At 40.1% G+C, this 15208-nt stretch overlaps 1 protein-coding gene across 1 annotated transcript in view; it reads left to right on the top strand.

Annotated features, from left to right (window-relative positions):
* Nucleotides 1–15208, top strand: part of cacna1c (calcium channel, voltage-dependent, L type, alpha 1C subunit) — a 1009638-nt gene that overhangs the window by 600243 nt on the left and 394187 nt on the right. The window contains exons 24-25 of the mRNA XM_060839877.1: nucleotides 512–619; nucleotides 11785–11837. Of these exons, the coding sequence (XP_060695860.1) occupies nucleotides 512–619; nucleotides 11785–11837 (161 nt within the window). The remainder of the gene's footprint in view (nucleotides 1–511; nucleotides 620–11784; nucleotides 11838–15208) is intronic.

Below are 15208 nucleotides of genomic sequence, written 5' to 3'. Positions count from 1 at the left end.
GATTTTCTGCTTCCTTCATTTCCCTCAAGCTGGGAAGATGTGTTCTTGGGAGCTATCCAATTTTCTTTTTTGTCTATGCCTCAACAGCCATGTTTCTCTAACTCTGTGCTATGACGAGAGGTGCTAAAACTGCCATTTGACACCTCAATGCTTTCATTTGAGTTTCTCTTCCTATGACAACCTGAGATCTTAAAGAGGTGTTTCCCAGCAATTCGAGTGACACAAATTAGTTACAGAATGCCCTGCTGTACTTTGAACTAAAGGTACATTTTAAATTATGACCATGTTGCCAAAGTTCAGTGGTCATGACAATGCCTTTGAAGCAACACCCACATCCCACAAGTGATTAAAATAAGTTGTATTTTATTAACAACATAACTTTTTAAACCTTTGAACTTCACAATAAATTTGAATTTGTTTAAAAATGTTTGCTAACTTTGAATTTAGATTTTAGCAAATTACATTTAACTAATGAAAAAATAATAAATCAGTCATATTTGTTACTTTTCAGCACGTTGTTCAATGTGTGTTTGTGGCCCTGAGAACCATTGGTAATATTGTGATAGTCACCACATTACTACAGTTCATGTTTGCTTGTATTGGTGTGCAGCTCTTCAAGGTAAGATTGAATTAATATTTATTTTGTAAACTAGTTAATTACTTCTGACTACTCATTCTTCCATTTATTTTCCTTGTATCCAATTTCTCTGGTTCATCCCCATACCTTGTAGAAAGGTGATCTGCTCTTAGCGCTCTTTGTCTCACTGAACCCAGAGCAACAATATACATGCAACTAACTTGAATGTGCATCCCCGTTGCCCTGATTATATATATTTTGTCATTGTCATTACAACAGTCTCAGCTTTTACTTTGTTGTTTATAGTGAAGTCACTGTTAGGCGTCTCAAACCTGTGTGCTGTACAGCTTAACTCTGTTGATATTTTGAAATTAAAATATAAATTTTAATATATTGACTTGCACAGTCACAGATTTCTGATTTCCAAAGTCTGAGAAGAGTGCTAGTAGAGAACATGTCAATCTTCCTCGTGTTGCCCTTAGCAATGCCCAAATAGCAAATAATTTGGATAAGTCTATCTGTTATTCCATTCTCACAGTATGGGAGGCATCTAACACCCTAGCACAATGGATATGTAGACCTCACCATGCTACCTTTTTACTCTTTGGTAATCAGGTAGACTGGATTGAGTTTTATCAATTTCTTGGAAGAATTGATGTGGAGAATGTTACAGAATACCTCTTCGAATGACTTCTCAACATGGTCTCACTCCCCATTAAGTTTCCCAGACGTGGGCTGTCAATGAAATTAAAAACCAACATACCCGAGGCAAGCAGACACTTAGGACCTAAATCTTTGGCAACTTTCAGAGAACGAGACAAGCTTTCTGATATCACAAGGTCTGAATCCTGAATCTACACCATAGTAACACTTTGGAGGCAGTTTGCCTGAGGGAAAGAGAAAAGCAATCTTGGTTGGAGCACATGCTATATCAGTGATTGCACAGCTTGAAAGTAGTAACATTGCAGACAAATGCATTCATGTGGTAGTGTTCCTCCCTCCAGTGATGCCCCTGACACTTCACCTCTTTAAAATGTCATCCACACCCATTCATGGCAGCCTCTATTTTGAGTCTATGCCAAGAAAAAAAAAAGACTGGCAGGTTTACAAAGACAGCTTGCATAATAAATCTGCTTTTCGTTACAATGGAAAAAGATTGATACACAAATGATGGAAAAGATCTTCAAAGTTGTCTCTCCTGCCAGAGGAGAGTCAGCCCTTATCTCTCTTTCCTGAATCATTCCTGGAATTTTTGAGCTAATAACTTAGATTTTAACCTTATAGGTCTTATATGGTAGGACATTTGCCATCCGTGTGACAAAGTCGGTTGACTTCTATCATTAACTTTTGAATTTAGTCAGAATTCTTTCCAGTTTTGTAACTCTCAATTTAGCCCCTTATCATCCTATCTTCCATTCTACTATTAGCCACAAACAGCTCTCAATCATTTATTTTTATTAATTGATCAGTAATTCACTTCATTGCTTATGCTACTCTATCACTTTGTTTTACTGTGGCCTTTCATGTTGAGATTTCACTGGACTATTGCTAGCAGGCTATTTGCTAGAAATTGTCTTCTGTGTGTGTTTTTCCTGCTAAATGTATCAATCTAATCAAAGCTGGAAGTACATTTTCTAGTTCTCCACTCTTGTACCCCTGCTTTCAATCACAACCACGGCCCTCACTTCTTGTCCCTCATGTTGAACATTTAGCCAGTTTTTCATATTTTTCCATTGATTTACCTACATATTGCACTATTGTGGCCACTCTCCAGTCATCTGACTCTGTTGGCTGATAAACCAAAAGTAAACCACCAGTGAACCTACCTGGCCAGTGGATCCAAACATGAGATTACATTTTCATGTTCTTCACAATAAGTAAATATTTCAGTATGTATTTCTGAGCTCTTAGGTCCTATCCCTCTCTTTCAAATTGTAGAAGTCATGGGGTTCCTAAGTATGTGTTACTTCATTATTAACACCTTTCCTTACTTTCTCAGAGCTCAAACATTTCTAACGCATCACCACTACTCATGAATACTGGACAGTTAGAGTTTGATTCTGTTGTATAATGAAAATGACCCCATCATATCTAATGATTTTTACTTTTTACATGCCTTTTCTATACCCATGTCCTTTTCAGATTAGATTCCCTCCAGTGTAGAAACAGGCCATTTGACCCAACAAGTCCACACCAGCCCTCCAAAGAATAACCCACCCAGACCCATTTCCCTCAGACTAATGCACCTAATGCAAGGGGATGGGAACCTGAGGTATAGTTGCAGTGCACAGGAGGATGAGACTAGAGAGGACAGGGTCAGGATTTCACAGTCACAGGATTATGCTGGCAGAAGCAAGCTGGTTTGAAGTGTGTCTACATCAACGCCAGAAGTATCCAAAATAAGGTAGGAGAGCTTGCAGCATGGATAGGTACCTGGGACTTTGATGTTGTGGCCATTTTGGAGACATGGATACAGTAGGGTGAGGAATGGATGTTGCAAGTTTCAGGGTTTATATCTTTCATTAAGAACAAGCAAGGCGGTATAAGATGCATAGAAAGGGGTAGCAAAAAGCAGGGGATGCAGACAATGGGAATGTGGAGCTGGTTTAAGGAACAGGTATTGCTTGGCCTTGATAGGTTTGTCCCTATCAGGCGGGGAGAATGTGATAAGGCAAGGAAATCGTGGTTTAGTACAGAAATTGCATTTCTTGTTAAGCGGAAGAGGCTTATGTGTTGATGAGACAAGATGGTTCAGATGAGGTGATGGAGAGTTAAACATCAGCTAGGAAGGATTTAAAGAGAGAGTTAAGAAGAACAAAGAGAGGACATAAGCAATCTTTAGCAAGTAGAATAAAGGAGAACCCTAAAGCTTTCTATAAGTACGTGAGGAATAAAAGGATGACTAGGGTAGGAACAGGGCCAGTCAAAGACAGAAGTGGGAAGTTGAGTGTGGACCCTGTGGAGATTGGAGAGATGCTAAATGAACATTTCTCATCGGTTTTCACTCAGGAAAAGGAGAATATTGTAGAGAAGAATGAGATACGAGATATTCGACTGAAGTTAGTTAGTTATGAAGAGGTGTTAACAATTCTAGAAGGAGTGAAAGTAGGCAAGTCACCTAGGCTGAATGGGATTTATCCAAGGATTTTCTGGGAAGCTAGGGAGGAGATAGCAGAGCCTTTGGCCTTGATATTTGAGGCGTCATTGTCTACAGGTTTAATACCAGAGGACTGGAGGATTGCAAATATTGTGCCCTTGTTCAAGAAGGGCAGTAGAGATGACCCAGGTTATTATAGACCAGTGAGTCTTACTTGTGATGTAGGAAAGGTTTTGGAAAGGATTATAAGAAATAGGTTTTATAACCATCTAGCAACAATTTGATTTCAGATAGTCAACATGATTTCATCAAGGGCAGGTCATGTCTCACAAACCTCGAGTTTTTTGAGAAGGTGACCAAGCATATTAGATTAGATTACTTACAGTGTGGAAACAGGCTCTTCGGCCCAACAAGTCCACACCGACCCGCCAAAGCTCAACCCACCCAGACCCATTCCCTTACATTTACCCTTCACCTACCACTATGGGCAATTTAGCATGGCTAATCCACCTAACCTACACATTTTTAGATTATGAGAGGAAACCGGAGCACCAGGAGGAAACCCACGCAGACACAGGGAGAATGTGCAAACTCCACACAGTCACCTGAGGCGGGAATTGAACCCGGGTCTCTGGCGCTGCGAGGCAGCAGTGCTAACCGCTGTGCCACCGTGCCGCCCACAAATAGGTGAGGGTATGGCAGTTGACATGGTTTACATAGACTTCACTAAAGCCTTTGATAAGGTTCCACATGGTAAACTATTGGAGAAAATGCAGAGACATGGGATTGAGGGTGATTTAGCAGTTTGGATGAGAAACTGGCTTTCTGAAAGAAGGCAGCAAGTGGTGGTCGAGGAAAATATTCAGCCTGGAGTCTGGTTACTCGTGGTGTTCCACAAGGATCTGTTTTGGGACAACAGCTGTTTGTCATTTTTATAAATGACTTAGACACAGGCATAGCTGGATGGTGTAGTAAATTTGCAGATGACACTAAAGTAGGTGGAGTAGTGGGCAGTTTGGAAGAATGTTACAGATTGCTGGGGGACTTGGATAAATTGCAGAATTGGGCTGAGAGGTGGGAAATGGAGTTCAATACTGTTAAATGTGAGGTGATTCACTTTGGGAAGAATAACAGGATGGCAGAGTGCTTGGTCAGTGGAAGGATTCTTGGTAGTCTGGATGTGCAGAGAGATCTTGGAGTCCATGTACATAAATCCCTGAAAGACAATAGGTGCAGGATAGGCCATTCTGCCCTTCGAGACTGTACCACCATTCAATATGATCATGGCTGATCATCCTCAATCAGTATCCTGTTCCTGCCTTATCTCCATAACCCTTGCTTCCACTATCCTTGAGAGCTCTATCCAACTCTTTCTTAAACAAATCAGAGACTGGGCCTCCACTGCCTTCTGGGGCAGAGTATTTGACACACCCACCACTCTCTGGGTGAAGAAGTTTCCCCTCATCTCTGTCCTAAATGGCCTACCACTTATTTTTAAGCTGTGTCCTCTGGTTCGGGACTCACCCATCAGCGGAAACATGTTTCCTGCCTCCAGAGTGTCCAATCATTTAATAATCTTATATGTCTCAATCAGATCTCCTCTCAGTCTTCTAAACTCAAGGGTAGACAAGCCCAGTCACTCCAATCTTTCAACATAAGATAGTCCCGCCATTCCAGGAATTGACCTCGTGAACCTATGCTGCACTCCCTCAATAGCCAGAATGTCTTTCCTCAAATTTGGAGACCAGAACTGCACACAATATTCCAGGTGGCGTCTCACTAGGACCCTGTACAGCTGCAGAAGAACCTCTTTGCTTCTATACTCAATCCCTGTTGTTTTGAGGCCAGCAAGCTATTAGCTTTCTTCACTACCTGCTGTACCTGCATGCTTACCTTCATTGACTGGTGTACAAGAGCACCCAGATCTCTTTGTACTGCCCCTTTACCAAACTTGACTCCATTAGGTAGTAATCTGCCTTCCTATTCTTGCCACCAAAGTGGATAACCATATGTTTATCCACATTAAACTGCATCTGCCATGCATCTGTCCACTCACCTAACCTGTCCAGGTCACCCTGTAATCTCCTAAAGTTGCCACCCAGGTTGATACTGCTGTTAAGGTGCCACCCAGGTTGATACGGTGTGTTAGGTTTCATTGGTAGAGAGATTGAGTTCCAGAGCCACAATATCATGCTGCAACTATACAAAATGCTAGTGCGACTGCACTAGGAATATTGTGTACAGTTCTGGTTGCCATATTTCGGGAAGAATGTGGAAGCATTGGAAAAGATGCAGAGAAGATTTACCAGGATGTTGCCTGGTCTAGAGGGAAGGTCTTATGAGGAAAGGCTGAGAGACTTGGGTCTGTATACTCATTGGAGAGAAGAAGGCTAAGAATGGATTTAATAGAGACATACAAGACTATCAGAGGGTTAGATAGGGTGGACAGCGAGAGTCTTTTCCCTAAGATGATGACGTCAGGTTGTTCGAGAGAGCATAGCTGCAAATTGAGGATTGATAGACTTAAGACAGATGTCAGAGGCAAGTTCTTTACTCAGAGAGTGATAAGGGCGTGGAATGCCCTGCCTGCCAATGTAGTTAACTCAGCCACATTTGGGACAATTTAAACAGCCCATGAATTAGCATATAGATGATGATGATATAGTGTAGGGGGATGGACTTAGATTAGTTCATGAGTCGGCGCAACGTCGAGGACCGAAGGGCCTGTTCTGTACTGAATTGTTTTATGTTCTATATCACATTGCAATGTGATCAGTTCTACAAGGAATTCATATTCCTTATTCACACTTCTGCCATCCTTTAAAAGCAGCTTTAATTGTCCACCTTCTTAAATTTATCAACTATTGGTCACATTTCATAGGCTTCACGCAAGTCATCCTTTTTGTAACTTTGCCTGTAAAACCTTTTGTCACTATCCACTGAGGAAAATGCACTGATTCTCAATTCCCACTGTTTCCAGGGTTGTTACAAAACTTAAAGATTTAGTCAAATCACTCAGTGTTGCTAACCTATCTCTCTGATGAACTGAGAAGAACAGAAAACACTAACCAGGTTTCTGTACACAGCAGACCACCTTCTGTAACTCTGCCAGCTTAAGCTGTGTCCACTTCCTAAACCCCCAAAACACCTGTACCTAGACACAGGCAAACAACAAACAAACATGGATGTTATAAGTGATGGAAAAAATATTCAGGAAACATTGTTCAATGGCAACATTCCACAGAATTCAATGATATAACCCTTTTGCTTCTGCCAAGTCCTTCTGATCTTTGTATCCAAGTCCTTTTGGTTCTTTCCTGAAGACACAAAAAGTGGTTGGCACATTAATTCTTCAGGGCAAAAGTGAGGACTGCAGATGCTGGAAATCAGAGTCTAGATTAGAGTAGTGCTGGAAAAGCACAGCAGGCCAGGCAGCATCGGAGGAGCAGGAAAATCAATGTTCCAGGCAAAAGCCCTTAACCAGGAATGAAGGCAGAGAGCATCCGGGGTGGAGAGATAAATGGGAGGGGGTGGGGCTGGGGAGAAGGTAGCCAAGAGCACAATAGGTGGATGGAGGTGGGGGTGAAGGTGATAGAGAGGAGGGTGGAGCAGATAGGTGGGAAGGAAGATTGGCAGGTAGGGCAGGTCATGAGGATAGTGCTAAGCTGGCAGATTGGAACTAAGGTAAGGTAGGGGGATGGGAAATGAGGAAACTGGTGAAGTCCACATTGATGCCATGGAGTTGGAGTGATCCGAGGCGGGAGATGCAAGCACTGAGGAAGCAGATGTGGCCGTGGTAGTGAGTCTGCTTTAGGACATAGTTGAAGAGCTTCAGGGCAGAGGAGAAGACCTGAGGATTAGTCACTGGTTAGTGACAACAGTTTAAAACATATTATCGAGAGAGATTAGCTACCTTTCAGTTCTTGATTACGTAGCTGCAGAGAGGAAAAAACAGGAATGCTTTCTTTTGCAGTCTGCAGACATTCTGCCTTTGATTTTATTTGATTTATTATCAAGTGTACCAAAGTACAATGAAAAGCTGTGTTTGCAAGCAGTACAGGCAGATCATAGTAATCAAGGGATCACAGCATGAAAAAAGATTTGGGCAGCGTAAGGCATATGGGTTATGCCGCACAGGACATCAGTAATAACATTAGCATTATTTGACGTTAGACAGTCTATTCATCAGTCTAAATGGCAGGGAAGAAGTGTGCTTGAACCAGCTGGTGCATATGTTCACACTTTTGTGTCTTCTACCTGACAGAAGAGTTCTAGGAGAGCATTACTGGAGTCGGATGGGTCTTTTTGATGTTGGCAGCCTTTCCACAGTAACAAGACATGTAAACAGAGTCCACAGATGGGAGGTTGGTTTCTGTGATGGTCTGGGCTGTGCATACCGTCTTATTGTAGTTTCTTATAGTGCTGGACAGAGCAGTTGCCATACCAGGCCATTGTGCACCCAGAAAATTTGCTTTCTGTGGCCCATCTGTAAAGGTTGATGAGGGTCCTTATGGACATGCCAAGTTTCCTGAGCCACCTTAGGAAGAGGCATTATTGTGCCTTCTTGACTGTCGCATCTATGTGGGAAGTCCAGGACACGTTGTCGGTTGTCGTCACTCCAAGAAATTTGATGCTTTCTCCCCTCTCAACCTCTGCTCCATTAATCTATGCAGGCATGCTCTCCTTCTTTCTTTCTGGAGTCAATTGTCAGTTCTTTAGTTTTGCCAACATTGAGAGAGAGATTGTTATCATTGCACCGTGTCTATCCCCTTTATATATTCTGACTCATCATTGTTTGATATCTGTCCTACCATGGTGGTGTCGTCAGCATTTGTTCCGAATTTGACAATACAGTCGTGGGTGTACAGGAAGTACAGCAGGGGTTGTTGAGAACGCATCCTTGGGGGGCTCCAGCGTGAGGGTTAACATGGAGGAAGTGCAATTGTCCATCTTCACTGACTGTGGCCTATGGGTTAGGGTGCTGAGGATCCAGTTGTATTCTTGAGACACAAGTTGTCATCTGCCCGAAGCCAAAGCCTGGTGAAGGCTTTGCTTCTGTTTGAAACAAGAGTGAACTTTTTGCATTCTTTCCAATATGAAGGGATTGAGGTTAATCTTCTGCTACTGTGTTTCACAGGCCAAAATCCATATGTTGAATTAGGCAATAATAGACATCTGGAGATTTTGCAAAAATTTGATTGTAAATCTACAATTTACACAAAGACAGGTTTCTGTCTTTCCTGTCTGGATCCTTTCATTGTCCAGAAGCCAGCACTTCCCCTGTTGTGTCGACAGTCCCCAGAAACTCTTGCCTGTACCATCATCCCTACCTTTCCATACCTCAACTGTCCAACTGGGATAAGCTAGTAAATGATGAAATCTGCCCACCAGGGGCACTGTGATAGTAAACAAAAATAACAATGAAAATAGTGGGTAGAAAATCAAAATATGCATTCCCAGGTCAATATATCAATGGAAACTGTTTACTTCCTCTGTCAGAACACCTGTGCACAATTAAAAGAAAACCTAGCTCCTTTTTTGTAATTTGCTTAAAACAGGTATTTTAGTTAATCAACTTATTCAGATATTTATTACTCACCTGTGGAGCAGGTAGAACTCCCAGATCAGAGGTAGGGGCACTGTCACTGCACCACAAGATCCCTACTGGTGCAGGTAGGAAATGCAAAGTACAATGGTCATCATGCCCCCACTAATTCTGAGCTGTTCTGGTTCACCTGCATTTCTAATATAGTTAGTAAGGAGGTCCTGCTTCAGTTAAATTGGGAACGAGTGAGGCTGCAACTGGAGTTGTTGGAGTTTAAAGGTGTAAGAGATAACTTGATTGAAGCATCTAAGATTAGGTTGATGCAAAGAAGGCAAAATTTCCTCTCATGGGAGAATCTAAAACTAGGGGTCATTTAAAAAAAAATTGTTCACCAATTTAAATAGAGTTTAACTGATTTGTTTTGTTCTCGCAGTGTTAAGTCTTTGGAACTTAGTTCCTGAAAAGGTGATGGAAGTAGAGTTATTGAATATTTTGAAGGCAGAGGTGGATGGTTCTTGTTATTCAAAGGGCTAAATGATTTTTAGGGTTGGCAGGAATACGGATTTGAGGTAACAATCAGATCAGGCATGATCTTGTTGAATAGAGGAGCAGGCTCAAGGGACTGCATAGCCTACTCCTGCTCCTACTTTGAATATTTGTACAGGATTAGAAAGTGAAGGAAGTTATTTTTAAAGATATTTTTGATCTTGCCACTTCTGTGGCATATTTACTTCACATTCAGTACAAGTACAGGAATCTGACATAGCATTTGAATCAGAAGGCAATCACTGAGATTCTATTTCATGAAGTTTACAGATGAGCGACAGAATTCTGATGGTACCTTCTGAACTTTTTATTTTAATTAGCCTAAGTGGATATGTTTGCTGACATCCATGTACTGCCAGTTATTACCAATTGCCAACGTGCATGATATTAAGCCAATTATTGAAAATTAAAATGAAATACATTTATTTATGTGAACACTGTAAAATACCATTATCACAACATACTGGTTTATTGTAGTAGGATCATTACCTGGTATTTGTAACTAAACTGCCACCAATTATTGCTGAATACATGTATTTTAAGCGCATCTTTGAAAATTTAAAAAAGGACTTAAATTAACAAATTATTTTTGTGACCTACCATATTGATTAGTTAAAATGGTATCATTAATTGGTATTTAGAACAATTTGTAACTATATTTATAAGAAAAATCACTGTTCTTTGGTATCAGCAAGCACAACCTTTAATTGCTGTATCTGACCTTGCCTGAGTTTGCTGTTTGCACTTATAAAGATTGTACTGCCATTATATTATTTCGTTGTCAATGTAAATACAAAATTCATTATAATAATGAATGGGGACGGCATGGTGGCTCCGTGGTTAGCACTGCTGCCTCACAGCACCAGGGTCTCAGGTTCAATTCCAGCCTTGGGCAACTGTCTGTGTGGAGTTTGAACATTCTCACCGTGTCTGTGTGGGTTTCCTCTGGATGCTCTGGTTTCCTCCCACAGTCTAAAGATGTGCAGGTCAGGTGAATTGGTCATTCAAAATTGCCCGTAGTGTTAGGTGCATGAGTCAGAGGGAAATGGGTCTGGATGGGTTACTCTTCGGAGGGCCAGTGTGGACTTGTTGGGCCGAAGGGCCTGTTTCCACGCTGTTGGGAATCTAATCTAATGTAATGATACATGCATTGCAAAAGAAGTGCAGGATTGTCATAGTTCCCAAACATTTGAGCAAAATGTGAAGAAAGAATATTTAATTGGAACTCATAGTTTGCTCTAGCATCACAAGTGTCATAAACCCATATCACCATATTTCAGCTGTGATCATGCTAATTATCACTAAATTAATGACAGAGTCAGACATTCACATTCACAGGCCTTCATTTAGAAAGCTGTTCTAAATAACAATCAAAAGAACTGTGGAAGCTGTAAATCAGAAACAAAAACAGCAGTTGCTGGAAAAGCTCAGCAGGTCTGGCAGCATCTGTGAAGAGAAATGAATGTTAACGTTTCAGGGCTGGTGACCCTTCCTCTGAACAGTTGTTCTGTTGTATTAAAGCAATTGGGAAGAGAAACTGTTACAAAATGTTTGCAATGTTGGCATTGATAAGAAGAGTCGAAGAGTGTGGTGCTGGACAGAAAGAGCAAGACAGGCAGCGTCCAAAGAGCAGGAGAATCAACGTTTCGACCATAAACCCTTCATCAGGAGAATACAATATGGGCAATCACAAGCTAAGTTTATGATCAGAAAGACAAAGTGCCATTCTCTGGTCTAATATTGAGTTCAATGAAGTAGAATAAAAACAAATACCAAGGTTGAGTTGAGTGAGAAATTGAAATGATAAAGGGTGGAGAACTTAGGATCATACAAACTGACAAGATTTGAGACATGCCAATAGCTAGGTTGTGACATGTATATCCAATTATTGCAGAATTTCTTACTAAATTATGTAATAACTTCTCTATTTGATTGCTCTTGATGAAAGAAGGTAAAGTAGAAATTATGTTTCCCTTACTTTGTAATGGTATTTTAACTTTTATTACATTTTATTTCAAGGGGAAACTCTACACATGCTCAGATGGATCCAAACAAAGAGAGTTTGAATGCAAGTAAGTTAATTGTAAATATATGTGCATTGTAATAAAGGAATAACCAACTGGTACTTGTTAATGTATCAGAGGGTTTTTTTTAGGTGAGGATCCTGACAACAATCCTTACTTATTAGGAATGAAAATTGAAGAATTGAGCACTGAAATCATTGTATGTGATGTGCAGCATTATGGATTGCCTAATGATGAAAATGTGTTGTTAATCCAGATGATATTTAAACACAAGCACAAAAACATTATGCAGTTTTCTAATCAATTCAACTACTGGTCCTCCTTAAATTTTTGTTTTACAGTTGTATTACATAACTCTTATTTGTGTGTGGAAAGTAGATTTCTGCTGTCAAAGTTTAGATACGTTTATGTAGCAATGTAATGAGTCTGAGTTTAGGACAGTATTTTTTTTACAGTGGAGATATCTAGTTTAGCTAATTTTGTTGCTAATGAATATATTGAAAATATCTGTTGCATTTAATGCCAGCTGGATTATATGAAGTTAATACTGTTACATTAAGTTGTTTGTGAAAATGTTCGATGCTGGACTCTTAGTAAGTTATATGGCTAGAAGTAGCAATCCTTTTGCAGTAGCCTTCATTTATATACCATTAACTACATATATAATTACTCAGCAAGTAATCATTTGATAGTACAAAAATATTCAGTATTGCCAAGAAGACACATTTTGTCAAAGTTGTTTGTCTTGAACTCATGGGGACTCAAGAAATACTAATGTAAAGCGGAAACAATTCTTACGCTGCAAAGATGGAAAGTGGACACTCCTCTTATACAGTACAATTGATTTATTTTCCTTTACATTGGTATTATTAAGCATAAGATCTGAACCACTGTTCCTTTCTCAGATTCTCCCCATCCTCATGTGCTCATGATATTGTTTTCTCTGTTCATGGTTAGTAACTGGTGTTATTGACACTCGTCAAGATCATGTGTAAGTTTTGTCGTTTATCACCAGCAAAAAAAAAATTATAACTTCGTAGCAAAGTTTCACTATTAGGAGATAGAAGGCAAGAGTAGACATTTGCTAGGTACAGTAGGTTCTGTTATATCCTGTGTTTCTTCAACGCGAATTGGCTTTAACAGGATTGAAGAATTTAGACTGCTATCTGTAGAACGCAAATTTTCCTTACCCATATTGGCTAGAACACGATTCCAGCCCCTTTAGTTTAATGATGGTATAGTGCAATTTTTTTATAACTTGAGATCACACGAGATTGGAACTATCATGTCGTATCAGAACCAAATGCATTTGACTAATTTTATTGTGTACATTAATACAAGAGCTGTTTCGTTGTATATTTCCCCAATTAATCCCTTTCCTATTCTTTCAAAACATTTAGTAGCATGTCTAAGATTGCATTATCAACTTTTACGGAATCACAGGGACAATCTCATGCTGAAGTACCTTAATACATTGCTCATAGACATTTTTAAATATACTAATTTAAGAAAAATAGATTGTAAGGATTATCTCAGTATTTTGCAGAATTTTTGAGTAAAATAAAACTGAAGTATTATTGAGGGAACTGTCTGGTAGGAGTTTTGCCAAATTTGTGATTTAGGTGATCAGTCTGGGGTATTTCACTAATCTTATTATCAGTAATTTCAGGATTGCTCACATGATCACACATTAGTGATCATAGAGTCATACAACATAGAGGAGGTCCTTCAGTCGATTGAGTATCTACGCTTTTCTCATTTTCCAGCATTTAGCCTGTAGCCTTGCATTTTATGACATTTCAAGTGCTCATTCACATATATTTTAAAGACAGTCTGGTTTGCAGACACTTTAGCCCTTCCAGGCAATCCATTTCAGACTCTCACCACTCCTCCACTCTCCTGTAAACCTCTTGCTATTCACAATAAAATTATACCTCCTCTTATTGATCCTTCAATTAAGGGAACAGCTACTTCCTATCCACTCTGCCCATGACCCTCATCATCCTATACACCTTAATCAGGTCCCCCCTCAGCTATCTCCGCTCTGAAGAAAATGACCCAGGCCTTTTCTAGCCTGTCTTCACAGCTAAAGTATTCCAACCCACATAATATCCTGATTAATCTCCTCTGTAACTCATCCAGAATAATCACATCCTTCATTTCATGTGGTGACTAGAACTTTACACAATACTACAGTTGTGACCTAACCAAAGTTTTGTACAGTTCTAATACAACTTCCCTACTCTATGTTGTAGTCCAACAGGTTTATTTGGAAGTGCTAGCTTTCAGAACGTTGCTCCTTCATCAGGTAACTAGTGGGGCAGGATCATAAGACAGAATTTATAGCAAAAGATCACAGTGTCATGCAATTAAAACGATATATTGAACAAACCTAGATTACTGTTAAGTCTTTCATCTTTTAGAATGAATTCTAGGTTTCGGTTAAGATACGTTAGGCACAATCTACTTCTGCCAAAGCCATGCTGACCATCCCTGATCAAACCTTACCTTTCCAAGTGGAGATAAAAGATTTTTTCCGTAGTTTCCCTACCAATGATCTTGAAAAGTAGAACGATATTAGCTATTCTCCAGGCTTCTTGGCATCTCCCCTGTGGCCTGAGAGGAATTAAAAATTTGGGTCAGTCAGAGACCCTGTAATTTTCTCCTTCACCTCCCACGCAGCCTTGGATACAACTCATCTGGACCTTGGACCTGTTCACTTTTAAGCCTGACAAAGCCTCCAGTATCTCTTCATTCCCTCTGACAATAACGGAGCTCAAGAAGCTCGTAGTTCCTCTCTCCAAATTTTGTACCTACATCTTCTTTCTCTTGAGAGAAAAGAAAAGTGTAGTACTCATTTAATACCTGCCAACATCCTCTGACTCCACATGCAGAAAGCCCTACCCTTTCCATAGTTATTCTCTTGCCCTTAGTGCACTTTTAGCCCTTGAGATTCTCTCTAATTTTACCTATCAATATTTCTTTATGCCTCTTTTTTGCTTTCCTAATTGCATTCTTGAGATCCCACCTTTGCACTTTCTATACTTCACTAGGGCCTCCATTGATTTGCTTCCTTTGTACCTGCTAAAAGCCTATTTTGTCTTTTTCATTTAATTCGAAATATTTCTCGACAGCCAGCATTCTCTGGGCTTGTTGTCCTGCATCTCACTCTCAGGGGAACATGTAGGGCATGTACTCTTCACACTTCCTTGTTGAAGTAACAGACATTCCCCACTGCTCTGTTGTTGAGTTTCCCACATGTAGCTGAACCCAGTCTAGTTTGGCCAGATCCTGCCTTATTTTAATAAAATCTGCCTTCCCCCTGTAAACAAAAACCCTCTTTGCAGACTATCTCTTTCCTTTTCCAATATAAACTTAATATGTTGTGGTCCCTATGACTAAAATGCTCCCCCACTGCC

This window comes from Hemiscyllium ocellatum, chromosome 19 (genome assembly GCF_020745735.1).
Source record: "Hemiscyllium ocellatum isolate sHemOce1 chromosome 19, sHemOce1.pat.X.cur, whole genome shotgun sequence".
Lineage (NCBI taxonomy): Eukaryota > Metazoa > Chordata > Chondrichthyes > Orectolobiformes > Hemiscylliidae > Hemiscyllium > Hemiscyllium ocellatum.
The sequence above is the reverse complement of the archived record's forward strand: the minus strand, read 5'-3'. Positions and strand labels throughout refer to the sequence as shown.